A 22129-nucleotide genomic window follows, 5' to 3' on the forward strand; every position below is an offset into this window, starting at 1 on the left:
AAGATAAGAGGGGGGCAGCCGCAGTTTTTGAACAATCTGCATCAAATTTTTCACACATAGTCTTGGGAACCCCGGCCCTGCCGCAAGAATGTTAGGAGATGATGGAGTGGGGAGGCACAGTTTTTGAAATATACAAAATCAAGTGGCTTAAAACGTATGATGCTTGTGAAAATCCACAGCTTTTGACAATCGGCACAAAATTTTTCAGACATATTCTTTGGGCTTCCAGTCAGGTCGTAAGAGTATGGGAGGGTGCACATAGGAGGGGTGGAGACAGGGGGACGCAGGCACAATATTTATCTAATCCACATAACAGTTTTTACGCATATTCTTTGGGCTCCTGGACAGGTCGTAAGAAGATTGGCACCAGACTTTGCACGCATATTTTTTGGGCTTCCACACAGGTCTATAAATTATAGGAGGTGTGGAAGGAGGGGTGAAAATAGGAGGGGAGCAGTCGCACTTTTTGACTAATTGGCACCAAATTTTCCTTGCATATTCTTTGGGCTCCCAAACAGGTCGAATGATTCTTGGAGAGGTGGGGAGGAATCTTTAAACATTTTTACAGGTCCTAAGAGTATTGGTTGATAATATGTGGGCTGAGTTCTTGAAATATATCAAATCAAGTGGCCTAAAATGTATGATGCTTATGCATATATACAGTTATTGGCCAATCTGTTGCATTTTCAGTTGACGCTATTACACACGTTCAACTTGTAATATGTATATAGTCGAAATCACAACCTTTATGCTCTGTAAGAAAATGTCAGATTTTCTCAGGAGGACACATCCGAAGTTTGATGAGACCCAAATAATTTGGAAGTTTTTTTACAAGTTGTGTTGTAGTTTCACGACTGATTAAAAAATTCGAAAAACTAGATTCGATGACCGAATTCTACGATAAATACTTAAAATGGTATGTTGATTCCATTCCACTCAAAGGGCGCAACTAGTTAATCTATAAATTAGAATTCGAGTTCGAAAAAAATCCGGTACTTATATTTCGAGGATTTAAAAAATCTGGAATCTACTATTGGAGCACCAGAATAATCTCGAACTTAAAATTCGAATAGCAAGAAAATTTAGTACTATAATTTAGAGGAGTAAAAAAATTAGGAATCTATTATTCGAGTAGTAAAAAAATCTAGAGCTGCCTATTAACTGACCTTCAAAGAATTCCACTGTATCGATGTCACACGTTTCCCAGGTGACACCAATAGGAAGTAGCTTTTTCGCAAACAGTAAGCACTGGGGCAATTTATAAATACTTTTAGGAAGCATTTACTTATATAATTTCCAAGCATTTTATCAGTACAGTGACCCACCTCTTTCATCCCCATCATCCTCCTTTCAACGCCTATAATTTTATTCGCGCAAAGAAGCAGAATTAAAGATTTTAGTGAAATTGGTTTTTCGTGATATATTATCTCATTTAACAATTTCCTCCTTTCAAAAAATGTACTCTTTTTAACACAGTAATATAATGCTTGAATTTCAACTTAAACGATTTTCAAGGTATCCTTTTGGGTTTCATTGTCTATAAAAGGTGCATTATGCACCTTCAAAAATTAAACTTAATGAAGCTATGGAAAAAGTGCATAGTTAAACGTAACAATAAAATAACAAAATCCAGTTTCCGAAATATTACTATTGCATTGAAGTTTAATAAAGATTTTTTTTATTAATAGAACAATCCTAGACTTTAATTACTTTGGCATTTCATCAATGGACGCCCTTTAATGTATATGCATTTTTCTAAAATGTAACTTTTTCCAACACGTGAATATCTCGGATTGTCTTATACAAATTACTTCTATTTCATGTTGACCAACATTCTTTAAATTTATTAAACCTATTTGTTTTCAAATGATCACTTTGAACAAATGTAACTGTTACCTTTCCAGTGAAAACAGAAATATTATGTAACTGCTTGCTTGTATTAGAAGTCTGTCAACACCAAAAAAAGTTGCATGCCCATATTCCTATCAGAAGGCTGCGTTTTATGTGTCCAGATCACACGCAGTCTTCCGAAAGGGATCAGGGCATACAAATTTTCATGTGTTGTCCGTCTTGAAATATAAGTAATTATTTAAGTAAAATAAAAGATCTAGAGATTAAAGAGAAAGTTAGCATTTGTATAAATTGAAAATGTTGTTCAATTTAATACATTTTGGAAAATGGTTGTCTTCTGATAGGGATTCATGTAATCATTACAAATGAAAACAAGAAATTTAGGAAAATATTTAAACATATTCTGCAATTTAATATTAATATGCAGCTCAATGGAAAAAATGTTTTCCAAAATGAATAAAGGTACATATAATTGACAACAAAAGTTATTTTTTAAGTTTATTAATTTCTTAACACGAGTTAAATATTTCTTCAGATAATATTACATTTCTTGACTCACATTTTTCAGAACGAATATCGTAGCCGAGTTCGCAAGCAGGCATTTGAGTAGTGAGAAGGTTTATGCAAAAAGCATCCCCCCATTTTACTACTAAATCTTTATGCCAAAAAGTATAGTGATAACTCATTTTAACATTTCGTAAATGTTCTAAAATTTTAATCACATAAAGAAATGCTTCTAATTTATGTTTATTTTCAGGAGTTTACGAAGCTGTCGTCAGTAAATCCCAACGCCATAATAGAACAAAAATTTCAACACTGGTAGAACCTGTTTGTTCCGCCAATGAATGCATGAAAACAAGTTTAAATAAGTATAAGTTAGATTGTACATTAATTAAAAACAACTTGAAATGTGGTAGTATAAGATCTCGAATGCGAAGAAAGGAACCTAACGCCCGCAAAATCGATTTTCAGTTTTTCATCACCATTCGTCAGTATATAAGTTGCTCTCTCATTTGCAGAAATCAGAAATTGCAAAAGTTAATTACTTTTTGGTTGCTAAGGCCCTTGAAAATCATTGATAAAGAAAACTTCAGAAACTGAGGCCAAACAAAAAAGCCATTTTGTCTAGTATTTCATAAACATAATCTAAAAAATTTTAAGAGTCCACTTAAGTCCTGTGGTTTTTTATTGAATAGTACGAAAAATTTTTTGCAGATCATTGTAAATCAGGGTTCCCACCCACAAAAAATGAACAGTTACGACATATGCGCGTTTTAAATTTATCTAATTAATGCAATATTCCTCTCATAATTTCTGCTTTTTTGATATTTCTAAAATATAATCGGTAACCATGCCCATTTACAAAGAAAAATTTCGTGAATCATTTATTTTACAGTAAAAAGCTTTTTTAAATGTTTGGATACGACATATGTATGCGCAGAAAAAAACTGGGAAGTTTTTTACCTTATGTTAGAAAGACCGCCGTCGTTGTTAGTCTCTTAAAAACTGACCGATTTGGGAAAGACTATGCGTTTTCTAAAAATTATCCTTCATTTCAGTTATAAAAAAACAACAGAGCTTTCAGGAAAAAGAATTTCAAATTGAGTCAGATTTCATGTGAAATTAAATCAATAAAATATTTCCCTGAATTTTAAGAACTAATTATTTTAAATTAGGACCTGTTTTTTATGGGGTTTTAATTTTTGCCCAGAATGCTTTCTCAGAAAAAAGATTAGTTATATCTTCTAGTTCTTACTGTAAAATTACGCAAAATATCATTAAAAATTGTATTTAAATTGACGCATAGTTGTAAATATAGATACTATGACATATAACTGTGAAATATAATAGAGATAGTGAGCCTTCGTCTTCTGACTGCCATTCTTGAAATTTCTTGAAATCTAAGTAAAACATTCACAATATTTCTTAAATCTATTAAAATGTTATCATACTTAATAAGAAAAATCGAGATTTCTGCCTTTTATCCGCATTCTTAAGAATAAGAATATATTTTTGCAAGTTTGAGCGCGCCTAGGTTGCGCGACTGTTGATTTCTGCGCATCGCACTCAGTAATATATTTACCTCGCATTTTGCGATAATGTTTTTACCTCGCGCTATGCGCTCAGTCTTCGCATATTCCCCACACTTGTGCACAGACTTTTTAAAACTAAAGGTCAAAGCATCGGCAACAGTAATTTGGTGATTGTGAATTCTCTTTTGTATCTCTTACGTATCTCGTACTTCGCATTCGAGTTTGTCCCTCAAATTGTGTATCATTTCCATAAATGAATATTATTACAATTCATAACATGCATTTGTATAAAAACACACGTAGTTTCATTGTTTCGTTTAAAAAAATGCGCATTCTTAAAAAAAAAATAATCTAAAAATCTACAGACACAACCATCGACGAACAAACATACAGATAGATCGACAGACGGACACATTCGTAAAAACCTGTTTTTCGGATTTAGTGGATCTCAAAACGTGGACATTTGAAAAAAAACCGAGGATTCTCGGATGAGAATCTTAAAAGTGTGCGGGGACAATAAAGTGACCCATATAGCACTGTAGTATTGCATAAATATTTGTCTAAATTGTCTTGATAAAAAAAATTCACTAAATTGGTCTAGCATTGTCAATATCTGCATTGATTAAAATTTTCTGTTTGCCAGTTTTATTTCGTGTTTTAATATTTAGTTTATTTAAATTCATCCCAAGTAGGCCACTATAAATCGAAAGTCGTTTTTTTTCCTCTATTAAATAAATTTTCTAATAGCCCTTATTTTCGAAAAGATTTCTCTAGGTTTTGGTTGCAAACAACATTTTTGTTGCATAATTTATTTACCATGAAAATGTAATGTTACAACATGATCAACATTCGTCAGATAAACGGATTCTATTAATTTTTACATTGAAATTTTGATTTAAAAACGTACAATTTAGAAATATTTCTCTTGAATATAAGCACATGGAATTTCTTTTAAATCTTCTATAAACAAATGCTCCAGTCTATTTCAAAGAATAGTACAATGAGTGTTTTAATCGAAAAGTTATTTTTCTTTTCAATAAATATTTCTCTAAAAAAATGTAAAATAACAAGCCAGAAATGGTTTCTTCTAAAAAAAACGGTTTAATTTTAAAAAATCAAGAATCATGTTGTAACATTAAATTTTCATTGTTAATAAGTTTTGACAATAATTTGTTCACTACCAAAACCTGGCGAAGTCATTTCGAACATGAGGTCTGTTCAAAAAATTTGTTTTACTGCCAAAAAGGGACCTTAAATTGATGGTGGCCCACTTGGGATAATATAAGGTGAATTAACAATTCAAACTTAAATTTTTAAAAACTGTTAAGCAGGAAATTCCATTTAATGCAGATTTTAATCATGCTAGACCAATACTACGATGGTGCATAGGTCGTTTTCACGGCTCCGCACTTTTTTGTGTGCCTGAGTTACTGCATATATTTTTTAACTTTCACTTGGTGAAACCCGGTTATATACAGCATAGCCACGGATTAAGTCAAGCGACTGATGAGATTAGAATGTTAAGTTAATTTAATACGATGCTTGAAACCTCTACAATGATGTTCTAGGTATACAATTACGAGCAGCCGCGAGCATTGGTGGTGACAAGAGTCACCTTTGGATGCTTTCTTAGAGCAACCATCGGGTGCCTGAGTTATTATTATTATTATTTACGTTTTTTTTATTGTTAATAAATTAATTGGTCACAATGAAATTCAAAGATATAAAATCTCTGATTTGTGTTACTACGTTCCCTGCTTGATTTTAAACATTTTTCTATTTCTTTAGGTACGAATTTAAAGCAATCCAAGTTTAAACTCAGCGTTGCCTATGATTCGCGAATGTTAAGGCATTATAATATTTTAGACGCTTGCCACCCAGAAAAACCTGAAAGAATCACTAATATTTTTGCAAAACTCGGAGAATATGGTGTACTCAAACGTTGCCTCATACTACAAGTAAGTCTATACAAAATTCTAATATTATAGAATAAAAGTAAATATTTTGTAAGAAGCAAGTGTAAGTATCTTTTTGTATCCTTTCATTAATGATATTTTATTTATTAAAATTCGTTCTTCCTTACGAAGAACCTTGCAAAAATTATCTGTTCGTTTATGTAAGACAAATTATATAGGCCCATTTTATAAACATATTCCGCTTTTGACCAATTTTTTGGGATTCCATCGCACTGTGCACTCGCGAGTTAGTGTTGCCCTTCTTCCATAAAATATAACCAATTAAATAGTTACAACATGATTTTGTGGAAAAAATTATTTCTTTCCAATGGAAAATGCTCAATTTTTAAATTTATTTTTAATATTGTTAATAACTATACAAATATTTAACATGTTTATATTTCTTTAGCTATTTGTTGTAACGTAGAAGGAATTCGAAATTTGTTTTAAGAAATAAAAAAATTCTATTTGTTTATTAGGATATTTATGATACTGATAATTGTTAAAAAATGGTTGTTAAGTATTCAAAATACTATTCCTACTAGATATTTAGTTATTTTTCATGAATATACATATATATTTTTTGTTGCAGTTAATCATCGTATGAAAATAATTGTTTATAACAATTTTTTCAAATACCCAACAAAATATTTGTATTTGTAAAGTGTATCTGCAATAATTATAATAGATAGAGATTTTCCTTTGTCTTTTTTTCTGAGAAAGCAAAGAACTTTTTTAAAATGTGCAAAGTTGACGTTCTTTTTGTTTAAATAATAAATCCATCAAAACAAAATTTAAAAATAGGGTCTAGTGTCGTCCTGTAGGAACTAATCCTGAGTATTTCTGAAAAAAACACCAAAATCGTTCATGAATTGTAGGCTGTAGGTGAATGTGAACAGTAAATTCCTAATGCCTCTCACTGTCGGTCGCTCTTATTATGAATCGGAGAGCAAGAAATCATATCAAGGATCATGGATTTTAGGTTCTCAGATTATTGTGGGTTAGAATAAAAGTAAGAATCAGAAGACCATACATCATAGCGTGCTGCGTCCCGATTGATAGTGAAAGAAATTAAGTAAAAACACCTTCTGGAATAATTTAAATGCTACTGTAGGCACTTAAGATCGGATAAAAGACTAAAAGAGCTAGTAAGTGATGAACATTTTATAAGAGGTTCTGAATGTTAAAGGATGAATAAGCAAGAGAACCAAAAAGATGAAACAAATGCAAATCAAAATTGAGTATTTACATGTACTAGAAGTGCGAATAGATTTTCAGAATAGGATATACGAACGCATAGTTAGGGCAGCTTGGGAGGTGATAATACGCAATAAATATATAGAGGGCGCATGGACTACCTTCAGGATATAATTGATACCCAGTCGGCACAAAGTTTGACGACGTCTTTACGACATCTTTACGACAACTTTACGACATCCTATGTCCATGTCGTTAAGGTGTCTTTACGATATTGTAAATAAGTCGTATGATCTGACGATGTCTTTACGCTATCGTTAAGACACCGAAACGAAATGAACATAGGATGTTGTAAAGTTGTCGTAAATATGTCGTAACGATGTCGTAAAGACGTCGCCCAATTTTGTACCCACTGGGTAGAAGTGCGGCCGAAGTGTGCGGTACTACTGTTGTGGGAATAATCTCTGGTTTTTCCTGGTAGAATTATGTAATCCGCGCAGCCGTTCACGAAAAGTAACAAGCGTATCTAATAAAATTGAGAATCCCAGGCCTTAGTGATGAGGACAGAAATAGACTTAAAAATTATTACAAAGAGAAAAAGAGGAAAGTGAAACAACTAGTCAAAGAGAGTGAAGATAAAAGAAAAATAGAAGAAGAGAAGAAATTGCAAATCGATTTTGAAGGGAGCAGGAAACTGTTTAATAAATTGGCGTCTATCGGTTTGAAGTAAAGTAGAAGTACAGAGTTAACCAGCATGATAAATAGCAAGGGTCAAGAAAAGGGGCAACACAACTACGACATAGAACACGATACGTTAGACAACCCGCTAAGAGAGTATGTACCCCTAAGATGAGGGATATAATTAAGAATTTAAAAATGGCAAGGCTGCTGATGTAGACAATATAAGTACTGAAATGTCTAAATACGGCGGGGATATATACCTCACAGGCTGAGCGAGTTTATAAAGGATGAGGGTCAGCAAGGCTAGTATTTGGGCCATTCACTGATTGGTCTCAAAATTATTTTAATTTATTTATCTAACTAGGTCTCATAACCCCTTAAAAGGATTTTTCTTGGAAGTGATTTTTTCAAGAAATACGCATTTTTAAGTTCGTATTTTGCATGTGTTTTTGCATAATTAATTTATTATGTTTAAGTTATCTTTCTTAAGAAACACTCAGTTTCAGCCTGAGCCACTTTGACGCCCTCGGGTAAAGAGGAGGAGGGGAGAGGGGGAGCGCCATATAGGAAGTCAAGGGTCGGGCGCCCCTATTCGCCTACAACCTTCGAGGAGCCCTTGGGGGGCACCGTACCTCGTCCTCCCCCTCCTCAAAGGCTAATACTGCAAATATTAAAACAGATTATAATCAGCCCAAATCTGCGGAATAAGAAACGTAACGCTATCGTTCATGTGCGACTGCCGCTACGCTACATTCAACCCCCCCCCCCTCCCCCTGCACATTGTATTCGCGTTTATTGGATATGCATGAAGCTATTCTCCATTTATCGACCTGTTTGAAGATTTTCTTATTTGCATATTATTTTAGACGAGTTTCATTTTATCAATATCTCCTAGGGTCGTAGCGATTGTAATCTTTTTACACAGGTACTTGATAAACTTCAAAGAACGTACTCTTTTTTGAAATCCTTATTATTTAATAGTTTTATACATTAATCTGAGATTGCTTTAGCTTTCCAGGTTTTAGCTCCTAACTACTTTTTTTTCCTTTACCGGGTAAATGTTCTTGGTGAAATAATTTCTTGTTAATTAGCTTTTAATTATTACTTATCACGCCGAAAAAATAGTCGTAATGCTGCTGCAAATTCTTAAAACCAAAGAGTCATGAATAAGTAATTCAGCACGAACGGGAATCAGATGTTTTTAAATTTGCTTTTAATAGTACATTTTAGTCAGATTACAGATGCAAAAGAGACGAGTTCTTCTGAGAATTATTTATGAAATATTTTAAGAATATCCGATGCATTCTATTTCATCATAAGAATAATCTTATCAGAATCAAACATTTGGTTGCATTGAGCGATTACATAGATACTGGTATTTTCATTCCTGCGAAAGCGAGATGCTATAATAACGTAAGACATTTGTACTCTTTTAATGGTTACATATCTAATACAGTAGAAAAATTAGCCTAATTTTAAAGGCTAAATACCTAAAGAAAAATGATGGCTTCAACATATCTTGTAACGTATATGTGTACGCAGATTCTGGCGAAGTAAGATCTTACGGAAGCAATACTAACAATTTGAAACCCAGCATGATTTGAATGAAAGTTCAAAAACCCATGTAAAATACGAACTTAAAACTGCCTATTTTCTGAAATCAAATCACTTTCAGAGAAAATCCCTTTAAGGGGCTACGAGACCTAGTTAGATGAATAAAATAAAACATTTTTGAGACCAATCAGTAGATGGACCAAAAACCGACCCTGTTGACCCTCTCCTTTATTTATCGAGATGAGAGAATTTGCAGGTGACTGGAAAAAGGCGAATATAGTCCCAATATACAACAAAGGAAGATAAAAGCAACTGCAATAACTACATATGTATCAGCTTATTAAGCACCATGAGTAAAATATATTCGAAAATACTTATTCACATGGTAACGAAAATAACAGAAGAAAAGATATGGGAAGTCTCAAATGAATTTATGCCAGGAAGATCATGCACGGATCAAATATTTAGCTTGAGACTGATCACCAAAAAAAGTTTGAAAGTAACTGAAAAAGTTGTATGTGCTTTCGTAGATCTAGAAAGAGGTTTGGCCGGGTAGATAGAAGTAAACTTTGTCAACGTGGATGGCATGCAATATCTACGCATGGTGTGCTGTAAAACGATCATGGACAAAGTCAGTAATATGAGAATACTTAAAGAATGTTTTGCAGATGAGACACTATTGAACAAGAGTTAAAAGAAATTTGGTGAGATGGTTTGCGCATGTTCCGAGAATGAAAGATTAAATACGGACGAAACAAGTTTATCGAGTTAATGTAAATGGTAGAGCACCCAGCGGTAGATTAAGTAAAGAGTGACAGTAACTCAAGAGCTTGCATGAGAAATTGCATGGACATTAAGGAAGCTGGAGAGGTATTCCAGGACAGAAAAATGTGGCTTTAAATAATTTATAAGAGATGCAGGAGGAAGAGTGTCAGTGGAACAAAAATAATCTAAAATAAAAACCTTGGATACTAATGGGCCTGAGTGAAAAACTTGATATGATGACTTTGTAAAGCTTTTCATCCAGGGTGATTGCTAGATACAATAATCAGCAACCTGGTCTGAGCAGTGTTATGGAATGATCGTGTTCTTAAAGTAAACCGCACCGCATCATAGAATTGAGTGATTCATGATTACCCCGAAAGAGATAAGCTCTAATGGTATAACAATATTAACTCTATTTCGTACTTCTACTGACGATTCCGTAGATACTGAAAATTTACGAAAAGATCAAATAAAATCTTTCTCTCCACAAAATGTTTTTGCACTAATCAAAGATTTCAAATTACACAGGACCACAAAATGAAATCGAAAAGTCCTACGGTCATTTGAAGGTTAACTTCGTTGATTTGAGAGATATCATCTTTTTGAGCGCAGATTTTGAAAGAGCTAGAAATTTCACGTTCGGATATATTTTTACCCACCCGTCCCCGAGACCTACAGAGGTCACATGAAGGTCAAAAACGTACTTTAGAACTTCTGAAACTAGTAGCTTGTCATGGTTTGTTCATATCGAGATATTGATCCTTACAAAATACGTTTTCAGGTGTGCTGATCACGAATCCGTTACTCCTATGGCCCCTATACGTGTGGATCAAGGTCACTTGAAGGCCAGATTCGTTTATTTGAGGGATATCATCTTTTTGAGCTCATATTCTGAAAGAGCAGGAAATTTTACGTTCTGATATATTTTTACCCACGGGTACCAGTGACCTCTAGAGGTCATATGAAGGTCATATATGCGTTATCACTAACAAAATAAATGCACGAATAACGTGGTCGTTTACTGGCAAAAGATCTACAAAGACATTTTTTTTTATGTATGGCAGTAGCATCTCTCTTAAGTGATCATGAATAGTCCGCCATCATTCTTAAGTCCCAATAACATTAGCATCTTCTTTCAACATCCTTGAAGTCTTAGTGAAATCTCTTACCCTGTTCCTCGCTAAAGTCCCCCAATTTTTTCGGGAAGTAATCAATATGGCAGTGAAGAAAATGGATCTTTAAATTAATTAGTCATCCTTTATTATTTCTTAGAAATGTTGTTTGAACTTCTCTCAAACTTTGCCATCCCGTTCACTCCCTGTTTACCATTCTTCTTTTAATTTCTTTATCCTATAACAGTTCCCTTATCTTTGGGCCATCAAACACTTCTTCATTAATCTTCGCTTCAGAAAATTGTGGAAACTTCTCAAAGATGTACATAAATGCATCACTTTCTTCCGGTAAGTTCTTCATTGTTTTAATGAATTATTTAACCAAACCTAGCTTAATATGTAGAGGTGGGAGGATGACTTTATGTACAGGGAAAAGACTTTCCTGTATAATATTTATAGTAGCTGGTGCTAAATTTTGTTTAAGTGGCCAGTCTTGTTTCACATAATATTGCTTCTGTTCTCGACTGGCCCATTCACAAATAAAACATGGATGTTTTGTGAATGAACTTTGTTGGCCTGATAAGATAGTGGTTATTTTTGAATCTCCAATCAACTGCCAGCTATGAAAATCATAGTTCTATTTCTGGAGCAGTAAATGAAGATTATGATATTCTTCTTGTAACACGACAGAATGACCGACTGGTATAGGAGCATATATTTTGCAATTATGAAGCAAAACATTTTTTAAACTACTTCTCGAAAAATCTATAAATAGACCCCAGTCACTAGCTTCATACTACACGCACTTCAATAAATTTCATTCACTTCAATTCATTTTAATTCAATTCAGTTACAAAATATCAAATTCAATTCATTTGAAAAAAATTTCCTTTATGAGCAATCTCGATTTCAGCAGAAGGATGTACGAGTTCCAGGAGCTAGAACCCCTTTTGCTTTTAATCTACATGCTATTATCTCAGAAAGTTCTTTCGATAGTCCTGTGTCTCGAACCAAGTTACTCACTTTATCTTGAGTAAACGCATTAGAATTCGTACGTTGATCATTCATTTCTTCCGATTCATCTATAAAACTGTAATTCATATGTTCGTCTCTTCAATCCTCAACTTGCTCTTCAATATTTTCCGCATCTATATAAGAAGAATTTCATCAGCCGACATCTTAAGTTCTCGCCTATCACAAGTCAATGGTGATAATCACAGATAAGAACGGTTTTACTTATATGTATTTGTTAAACAGAAATAGGAATCCGTTTTATGACCTGTCGGATTTCGTCAAGTCATTGGTGAGAAAAATCTTGTTTTTTTTATATTAAAGTAGCAATCTTCATTTTACGAATACAGTTCTAAGATTCCACAAATTGTCCATTCCACTAGTATGAAGACTGCTAGTATGAAGACTTTTTCCACAAACAACTCAAAAGTTGTCAACATGCGTATTAAACGGCGTCATTAGTATTCTTATAGGAATGATCAAGGTCATTTGAAGGTCATTTAAAGGTCAAAACAACAAAATAGCCTAAAAAAAATTTGTAAAAATTTATATATATATATATATATATGTTTTGAGGGTCGCTGAATACAAATCCCAGGTTGATTTGATCATATCTGATTATCTGAAGGTCATCTGAGGTCATTTGAAGGTCGAATTCGGGAAAAAGGCTAAAAAAAAGCTGAAAAATTCAAATGTAGGTTTTTGAGTATGCTGAATCCGAATCCGGTGTCGGTTGACCTTCATGAGTTCAAGGTCAAGGTCATTTGGCGTTCAAATCAATGAGGTACTGTTGAAAAAATGTTTTAAAACATTAATTTAGAACCATCTTTAGTTTTCCGTCTATATAGAAACTGGAAATATTAATTTATCTTTATTAACATTAGCTGCTGTGAATTTCTCGAAAGTAAGGCAATGTACTTTCTTATCAATATTAGCTGCTGTAGATTTCTTGAAAGAGAAAGCTTTGTACCCATAAGAATGGTATATCTTTAAAAAAGAAGTGGGTTCTTTTTGCCCTAATATGATAAAAAAATACATTTTTTATAAATGTCCACATGTATTTGCAGTTATGAGTGAATGTCTGCGTGTGTGCATGTGTGGATCTGCGGATGCATGGATGTGTGGATGTGCGGATGCATGGATGTGTGGATCTGCGGATGTCTAGATGTTTCAATGTATGTAATCGATTCTTTTTCACCTGTTGCCTCGACTAGTCGTGTGACGATGACATCTGCCCCGTAAGGGGATGTGTAAAATGATTCGCTCATACGCTAGTCGTGGTACCGATGCCAGTGGAAGTGCACTGACTTACAGGGGGTCGACAGGGTGTGAGGATGATGCCGTAGTGTGTTCGTCAACGAGTTGACATTGTCCTCGTCAAAGACGAAAAGCCCTTTTCTTCAGCCCTGGAGTGATAAAAGGGTTATCACCTCCAGGACAGGGGACTCACCTGCAATCGGACCAGGGTCCCTATCGAGTGGGTTTATATATAAAAATATGGAAAATTTAAACAAACCTTCGACCTCATCTTCTAAACACGTGTACCCGAAAGATGTTAACGCATTTTGCTTCATTTGTGGAACATTTATTCCGAACAAAAATGATCGACGATCGTTCCACGAAAATTTTCGGAATATATACAAAGAATGCTTTAATTCAGATATAGTTTCGGGAGATTGGGCTCCTAATAGTATTTGCAATAACTACCGCAAAATGATTTCTATTTGGAAAAAAACTAAAGACGATTTTAAATTGATTTTCATTAAACCCACAGAATGTAATGAGCCATCCAACGAAGATGATTATTAATTCTGTAAAACCGATATCCGTGAGTATAATAAAAAAATTACATAATCTAAAATACAACCAGGTAGGATCAGTAAAAAAAGCCGTTGAAAGCACTCAAACGATTGATGAGGTGGATGTTGATAGTATAGAAAATTTATCAATTGAATCTAAAGATGATGATGATGATGACGACGACAAAAGCACTAAGACCGTTGATGAAAATCAAGATGAATATGAAATCGATAGCAGTGAAAGCTCTGATGAAGTTTATAAACCAGGTGGTGTATGCAATAGAATTGCTGAAAAATGTACACAGTCCGAACTTCATGATCTCGTAAGAGATTTGGGACTACCTAAAAATGCTGCGGAACATTTAGCTTCAGTTTTAAAAAGTAAAAATTTATTTGAAAAAGGTACGAAAGTAACGTTTTATAGAAAAATTAGTAAGAGTTTTACGCAGTATTTCGAAGAAAAAGTCTTTGATGAAGAAAAATTAGTGTACTGTTCAAATGTTAAAGGACTGATGGAAGAACTTAAACAAAATACTTATAAGATGATGATTTGAGACTGTTTATTGACTCATCAAAAATAAGCTTAAAAGCTGTAATACTTCACAACACAAATCAATATGCCGCAGTACCTGTCGCACACTACGACAATGAAAGAATCCTTCACTAGTCTTAAAAAACTTCTAGAGGCCATTGAATACAAAACATATAATTGGCTTACATGTGGTGATTTCAAAGTTTCATGTAGGTTGCTAGGATAGCAGTCTGAATTTACAAAGAATTCGTGTTTCTTGTGCCTTTTGGATAGTAGAGATCACGAAAAACATTACACGAATCAGAAGTGGGCTAAAAGGAAATCACTTGAAATAGGAAAAGGAAATATCATTGAATCGGCCCTGGTTGACCCAAAAAAAGTATTGATTTCTCCATTACATATTAAATTAGGAGCCATGAAGCAATTTGTGAAAGCCTTAGATGCAAATGGTCGATGTTTTAAATACTTGGAAAAGAAGCTTCAATATAAATCTGATGCCAAGTTGAAAGAAGGAATTTTTGATTGTCCAGAAATAAGGAGACTTTTACAAGATGATAAATTTCCAACGACAATGACAAAAATTCAAAGGGATGCATGGCTCAGTTCCAAGGAAGTTGTGAAAAACTTTTTAGGAAATAAAAGAAGTGAAAATTATAAATTTAAAGTAGCCGAAATGATTAAGAACTTTGGAAAAATGCGGTTCCTGATGTCATACAAATTGCACTTCCTGCATAATCACCTGGATCGATATCCAGAGAATTGTGGCGATTACAGTGAAGAGCAAGGAGAGCGCTTCCATCAAGCCATAAAAGAAATGGAAAAGCGCTACTAAGGCAGATGGGATGTCGCTATGATGGCTGATTACTGCTGGTAACTGAAAAGAGAGTGTAAAACTACAGGCAAAAAGCGAAAAAAACCGTTACGTTGATCATTTGATAGTAATAGAGTACGATATGAGCGGGAAACATGAACACAAGTTGATACAAAAAAATATGTCTATCGTAATTGTTTATGAGGGATTGTTAATTTTTTGATCTTATTATGAGCTTGTACGTGAATTGATGAAGGTCCATCAAACTCGATATATGGCTTGTTATTTTCATATTTCAATGACCTTGAAAATACTAGACATGGTCAAAGTGACCTAGGATTTAGATTCTACGACTCTTAAAACTTATACATAAATTTCTACAAATTTTTTTGAGATTATTTTGTTGGTTTGACCTTTAAATGACCTCGATATTGAACTAATGAAGGTCAACCGACACCGGATTCGGATTTAGCATGCTAAAAACCTTATGTCTGAAAACAGCGCGTTTCATTAAAAAATAATTTATAAGGAATTTTTAGCTTTTTTGGGTGAAAACTTTTGTCCTATTGCTTTTTCCATGTGTTGTGTCGTTTGTCCCAGATTTTTATCTTTTTATTTTTTGTGTGATTTTTTTACGAATAAAACCAAATCTACCTGTCCTATAAAAAAAATAAACAATAACAAATTTGGAGCTTATTAAGCACGTAATTTTTGTGAATTCAGCTTTTTTCGTAGCTAGCTTAATTTGATAACAAAATAGAATTTTCGGTTTTTTATTTATTTTTTTTTTTAATAAAAACTTTAATTTTCGCATGAAAAATGAAAAAATTGTTAGAATAATCTTGTATGGATTTCAAAAAGTGTTTTTTTTTAAATTTAATTTAATTTCACCTTGCAAATGCTTTGAATCGGATAATTTTTTTGTATAGAAAAAAGTCGTGAGGATAAAATGTTTGACTTGAGTGTTCGAGCATCCGTACATTGAATTTTTAATTGTTAAAAAAAATTCTTTCATGAGTTTAGAAATTTTTTTAAGTTTTTAATTTTGTATCCAAAATACCTGGCTAACGAATTTGACGTTCAGTTTTCGGTACTAAAAGAGTGTAACAAAGGCGACCAATCTGAAAGATTAATTTTTTCAAAAGTTATCGTGCTCACAGACCGACATACATACATTCGTACATATAGAAACATGTGTTAAAACCTTTTTTTCGTGTTGATCGTTCTCTTTTATTGATAATCTGATGAACGAACCTCTTTTTAGAGCTATTTAAACTTTTCAGAGTATTAAGATTTCTCTGGGAAAAAGTTTTTGCCACGAACGTCGCCCTTTTGACACATTACTTTCTCCGAAAAAAGCTTGAATTAAGTCTAAAATTGTTTGTTAAAAAAATCGACGGAACACGATTCGTTTGATAAAAATAAATTCACTCTAAAAAAATAAATTAAATAAAATAGGCACAAAATGCGCAACACGTGAAAATGATTTTCTTTTTTCACGTTCACGTTTTCATTTCATAAAATAAGAAATAAGCAGAGGAAGAGAAAAAATATCATTGCTATTTCGAATCTCGCTGTTTTTGACAAATTTGAATAATTCTGAAAAAATGTACATATTTTAAGTTCTTGTCAATGGCGGATTTAAGTATTGTCGCTCCTAGTTTAAGCGAAATTCGCCGCCCGTAGGCTAACAGAAATTAACTACATAATGTTGAATCCACAGTAATATCAAATATTGATACAGAAAAGTCGCAAAATCTTAAAAATTTATCAATATTTACACGATTTAAAAAATCATAATTTGTCACATTTAAATAAATTTTAGCAATATTTATAAAAATATTATTGTTCTGAATTTTTTCAAATCACGTGACAAGTGCAATAATTATTTGAAGTTTTGCGATTTTAATAACCAAGCTTGAACCTAGGGTAGAATGTAAGAAAAAAATTGAAACAAATATTTGATAAATTTATTCTTGACGGCGTTATTCGCACAAGTTCACTTTGTGTTTGTAAAATTCATCAAAATATAAAATGAATGGCAGCTGAGCCTCGACTCAAATAGCTTGCAGATGCAAAACCGACGATTAATTTTCTCGAATCGAATATATATTAGATTCTAATCCTAATGAGAAGTTATTGGTTTTATGTGAAAAATGATTTTCGTGGATTCCATCAAATGTCGACGTTTTGAGATCCCCTGAGTAAGAAAACATAGTTTTTACGTTGGTGTTTGTCTGCCGTCGTTTTGGTCGTTGTCGTTATTTTCGTTGTAGTCTGTAAACACGGTAACATTTTAAGGAATTATTCGATTAAATTTCCTTTGGTACTCTTTATATGGATATGAAAAGACAGGACGAGTTTGTTAGCCAGTTATTTTCGAAGAAGTTTCAGAAAGTTACAGCATTTTGAAAACTGTTTGAGATCACTTTTTTAATACTTGAAAATTCTTTCGATAGATATTCATAGTAGACCAAAATACGAACAATTTACCTCAATTAATTTTTTTTATTGTATAAAAATTACTATAGTTATATCATTTTTTAAATCCAAAAAACCAAACGAAAACGAACATTTGCAGCCAAAATAAGTGTGATAGGGGAAACAGCCTAGAGAACAAAAACGTTATTTTTTCAAGGCCCTACAAGGCTGTCTAAATAACTTTGTGAATTTCGATAAAATATAAAATTTTGATCGCACGAAAAGTAATGAATTATAACATTCTCATCCTAACGAGAAGGTATTAGTTTTATGTGAAAAATGACTTTCACGGATTCCATCAAATGTCGACGTTCTGAGACCCCCTGGGTCAGAAAAAATAGTTTTTACGTTAGTGTCTGTCTGTGTTCGTTGTCGTTTTCGTCGTTGTCGTCACTGTCGTTGTAGGCTGTAAACACGTAACACTTGAAGGAATTATTTGATTGGATTCCTCTTTAGTACATTTCATAAGGATATGAAAAGAAAAAACGAGTTTCTTAGCCAGCTTTTTTCAAGAAATTTTAAAAAGTTAGGGCATTTAAAAAATTTTTGAGACCACTTTTTTTAATATTTAAAATTTTTCGACATCTATTTGTAGAAGATCCAAATGCGTACAATTTACTTTCAAAAGTTTTTTTTTTGAGAAAATAAAAATGTCCAAAGTTATAGCATTTTTTAAATTCAAAAAACCAAACGAAAATTAACATTTAAAGCCAAACAAAGCAAGAGACGAGAAGAGATAGATTGGCGAAAATTCAGCACCTTAAAAAGAACAGCAAACTTTTCAGGAATTACTTTTTGGTAGGCTAAGTAGTTTTTATTTTATTTTTGAAACACAACATTTAAAATAAAAAAATTATATTTGAGTAAAACGATACAAGCTACGAGAATAAGTGAGAACAAATTTATTTGAAAAAAAAATTTTCAAATTTTTTACGAATATTTTTTTGATAGGAAGGGTAGTTTGCTTAATCGTAAAAAACAAGATTAAAAATAAAAAATAATGATAAAAACAAGTCAATAATAATACGATTGTTTTAATTTTCATTCATATTATGAATGATAATAATATAAATTTATTAAAATGATACATGTTTCAGGGCAGCTAAAAATAACATTCAACGGAAAATAATAAACAAATATTGAAGTAATCATTGCAAATTCAATTTGTACTTTATTTTGCAAAATCTAAATACCTAATCTTAGACAGAGGTATATAAAAAATGTATTATATTTGACATGAAAGTGTTGAGCATAATGTAGAAAATAGGACATTTGGGGCTACGTGGAGTGCGAAGGACGTGATACATGATGAGAATGTGTTCGCTAAAGCCGAAAGAGCTTTAGAAAAAAGAGGGTATGTGCTCGCGCAGCGTGAAAATTTTTTGTTTATAACAAATAGATAATTTCAGATATTTCCCCAAATACAGTTATGATTTCAGTCTATATTAGATTTCTAATAAAGGAAGCATGATTTGCAGTAATTTAAAGGGTAATTTGTGGGAACTTACTATAAGTTTCCCAAAATTCAGTTCAAGAAGGTCTACTAATTTCCGGAAATTTATGGAAATTCTCGGACATTTATGTTAATTTTACAAGTAAATATGATAAATTACTATAAATGACCCAATATTCAATTTTAAACATTTTTATAAATTTCCTGAAACTTTTGGTTATTTATACAGGCAATTTATATTAACTTTCCATAAATTACCGCAAAATTGTATTATCTGCAATCAAAATTTCCTTAACATTTTTACGGTGAGAAAGCTGATCATCGTAAAATGCGAGCACATCGATGTATAATTTTTATTATTCACCTCTGACGTCACTTTTCACTTCCCAGGTAGAAAAACTTGAGCTTTAGCCCCGCTTCATAGGCGTCGAAAAAGGCTAAAATCGTGCATGTGTCATAAAAAGACATTTTACGCACCATGGTATTTAAAGAGCCCATACCTGTTTTCTGTACCAAGAAATCCCTTCTCAGGAGTGTTTTTGGTGTTATGCGATTTTGGTCAAAATTCTACTAACGTAATTTAGAATGTCTTTCAGAATTGCTACTGGTTTAAGAAACAAGTAACGATTCACGCCTTTGTTGTTTACCGTTTAAGAATTAAGGCAAGTAGTACATGACAATTTTATGATTATTTCGGATTGCTTTCACCACGACACAACTTTTGTTAATTTGTTCTTAAAGAAACTAATTCTAGAGCTAACAAGTCGATATCATATAAAAAATTGATACATTTCACCTATACATCTGATTCACAACATAAGAATAAATGTAATTTGATCTACGTGGCGGACTTCGAATAATACTTCGAAATCAAGGGAGAATGGCATTTTTATGCCACTTCCCATGGAAAAGGTCCTTGTGAAGGATTATCTAGAACATTAAAGCACGAAGCTACAGTAGCGAGTCTGCGAAGACCACTTAATAATCAAATTACTACAGCTTCCTTGATAAACGATTGCGCTATCAGTGCTATGCCAAAATTAGTATTTATTTTCTGTACAACAAGTGAATATAAGTACCATGCGAAATTTCTTTAAAATCGTATATCGTTAACATTCATGTATGGTTTCTTCCATTAACCGAGCTCCAGTAAGTTATCGGTATTCATTCTTAATGTTTTTGCACTTCTTACTTTATCGTAAGTAGTGCAATTATCATAAGAAGACAGAAGGTTAAGTGAGTCTGTATAAGGCTCCTAATTATATCGGGTGAGCCAAATTTAAGTTTCTGGACTTATATAGCTATATAAAAATAAAAAATAAAATTAATCGAAAATTTCTTTGCCAAAAATCTGTTAAAGTTTCAGTTTTTGAGTTGTAAAATTTTGAGGCTGGATCAATCAGAACCGCGGTATAAAAATACGTTCGTACAGGAAGTGAAGTCTGTCTCAGTGTTATTATTGAAGCGAACGCCGAGATGTGGTTAGTGTCGAGAGAGGAGCGGTCACTACACTGCGTTAGACTTCCCCCACGCACGCAGGAGTGTTTGTACGATGCTCCAGATTGTTGCAGCTTACATATTTTATTACTCAAAAACTGAAACTCACATTCATTCTTGGAAAAGGAATTTTTGATTAATTAAAAAAAATGTATTCAGCTATATAAGTCAGTATATTTGAGTCTGGGACACCCTGTATCTGCACAGTAAATACTTAATTTCCCCAAAGTTAGTTAGATTGCATCTAGTTAGGCTTTACAACAAAATTTTAAACACTGCGGATGTAGCAGAAAGGCCCGTTTGCCGGGTAAGCTCATATTTCTGTTTTTAAAAATATCTAAAAAGATACTGTGGCGTTTTGTTAAAAGAAGATTTTAAATCAAATTGCCAATAAAAAAGTTTCTTCTCTTACCCACATTAAGTAATATCACCCATTGTAGATATGGGGTAATGTATTCACTCTTCATATTTTGGTATACCATATATGAGTCGTACGAGAGCTTCTAGTACTCCCTCGAGTTTAGCATTCAGTTTATCCGTAATAACATTGTACGGGATAAACTGATAATAAAAACGGGAGCTTAAGACTCTGAATAAAGAAAATCCGAGTTCAATTTGACAAGGATTCCTTGCTCCTTTTAAGCTATTAGGGTACTCTACAAGTCATCCTAGAGACTTCCAGGATTTGCTCATGGAGTCAACGTAAGCGATATCAGGCCCAACAATCTTAAGCGGAAGGAAAGACTCTAATGTACCTTGTAACGGAGAGGAGGATTTTTCAATAATTATTACACTCCCACACATAACATGAAGTCATTAATTTTATGTGAAAATGAACTATCGCGGATTTCTTTACATCTCCACATTTCGAGACCCCCTGAATCGAAAAAAAAACAGTTTTACGACGATGTCTGTCAGTCGTCCCTGTTTCACAGTGTCTCAAAGATGGACAACATTCGGTAGGCAGATTATTTACCGATCAATGAAGGTGACCTTTTTTAAACATTTCTTTTGGTTTATTCCTGAGTAGATCTAACTGACGAAAATCTGTTTGCTTGATGCAAAATGTTCAGAATTGTTTATTGTTCAATAATCTGTATTCTGCGATAAGACACTGATTTTTTAGCACATCATTTTTATGAGATACCTCGATAAGAAGTAACTAGTTTCTTCTTATTTAATATTTTTCATTTGAATATACCTTAATTATTGTTTAAGATACCATTGATCGACTGTACAAAATATTTTTGATTAAACAAGTGACCGAATTTAGAATTTGAAAGGAAGTATGATATGGTAGTGGTTTTTTATGTAATTTTTAGTGTTGAAACCCAATCGGATGGCTGGATTTACTCAAGATGTCAAGTGCTTAAGAGAAATGGGGAATTATTTTAATT

At 32.9% G+C, this 22129-nt stretch overlaps 1 protein-coding gene across 15 annotated transcripts in view; it reads left to right on the plus strand.

Moving 5' to 3' along the window:
- Positions 1 to 22129, plus strand: part of LOC117174093 (histone deacetylase 6) — a 788923-nt gene that overhangs the window by 476695 nt on the left and 290099 nt on the right. For all 15 annotated transcript variants that reach the window (XM_033362808.1, XM_033362803.1, XM_033362813.1 and 12 more), the window contains one exon: positions 5673 to 5842. In XM_033362808.1, the coding sequence (XP_033218699.1) occupies positions 5673 to 5842 (170 nt within the window). The remainder of the gene's footprint in view (positions 1 to 5672; positions 5843 to 22129) is intronic.

The sequence above is a fragment of the Belonocnema kinseyi genome, chromosome 6, assembly GCF_010883055.1.
Source record: "Belonocnema kinseyi isolate 2016_QV_RU_SX_M_011 chromosome 6, B_treatae_v1, whole genome shotgun sequence".
Taxonomy (NCBI): Eukaryota; Metazoa; Arthropoda; class Insecta; order Hymenoptera; family Cynipidae; genus Belonocnema; species Belonocnema kinseyi.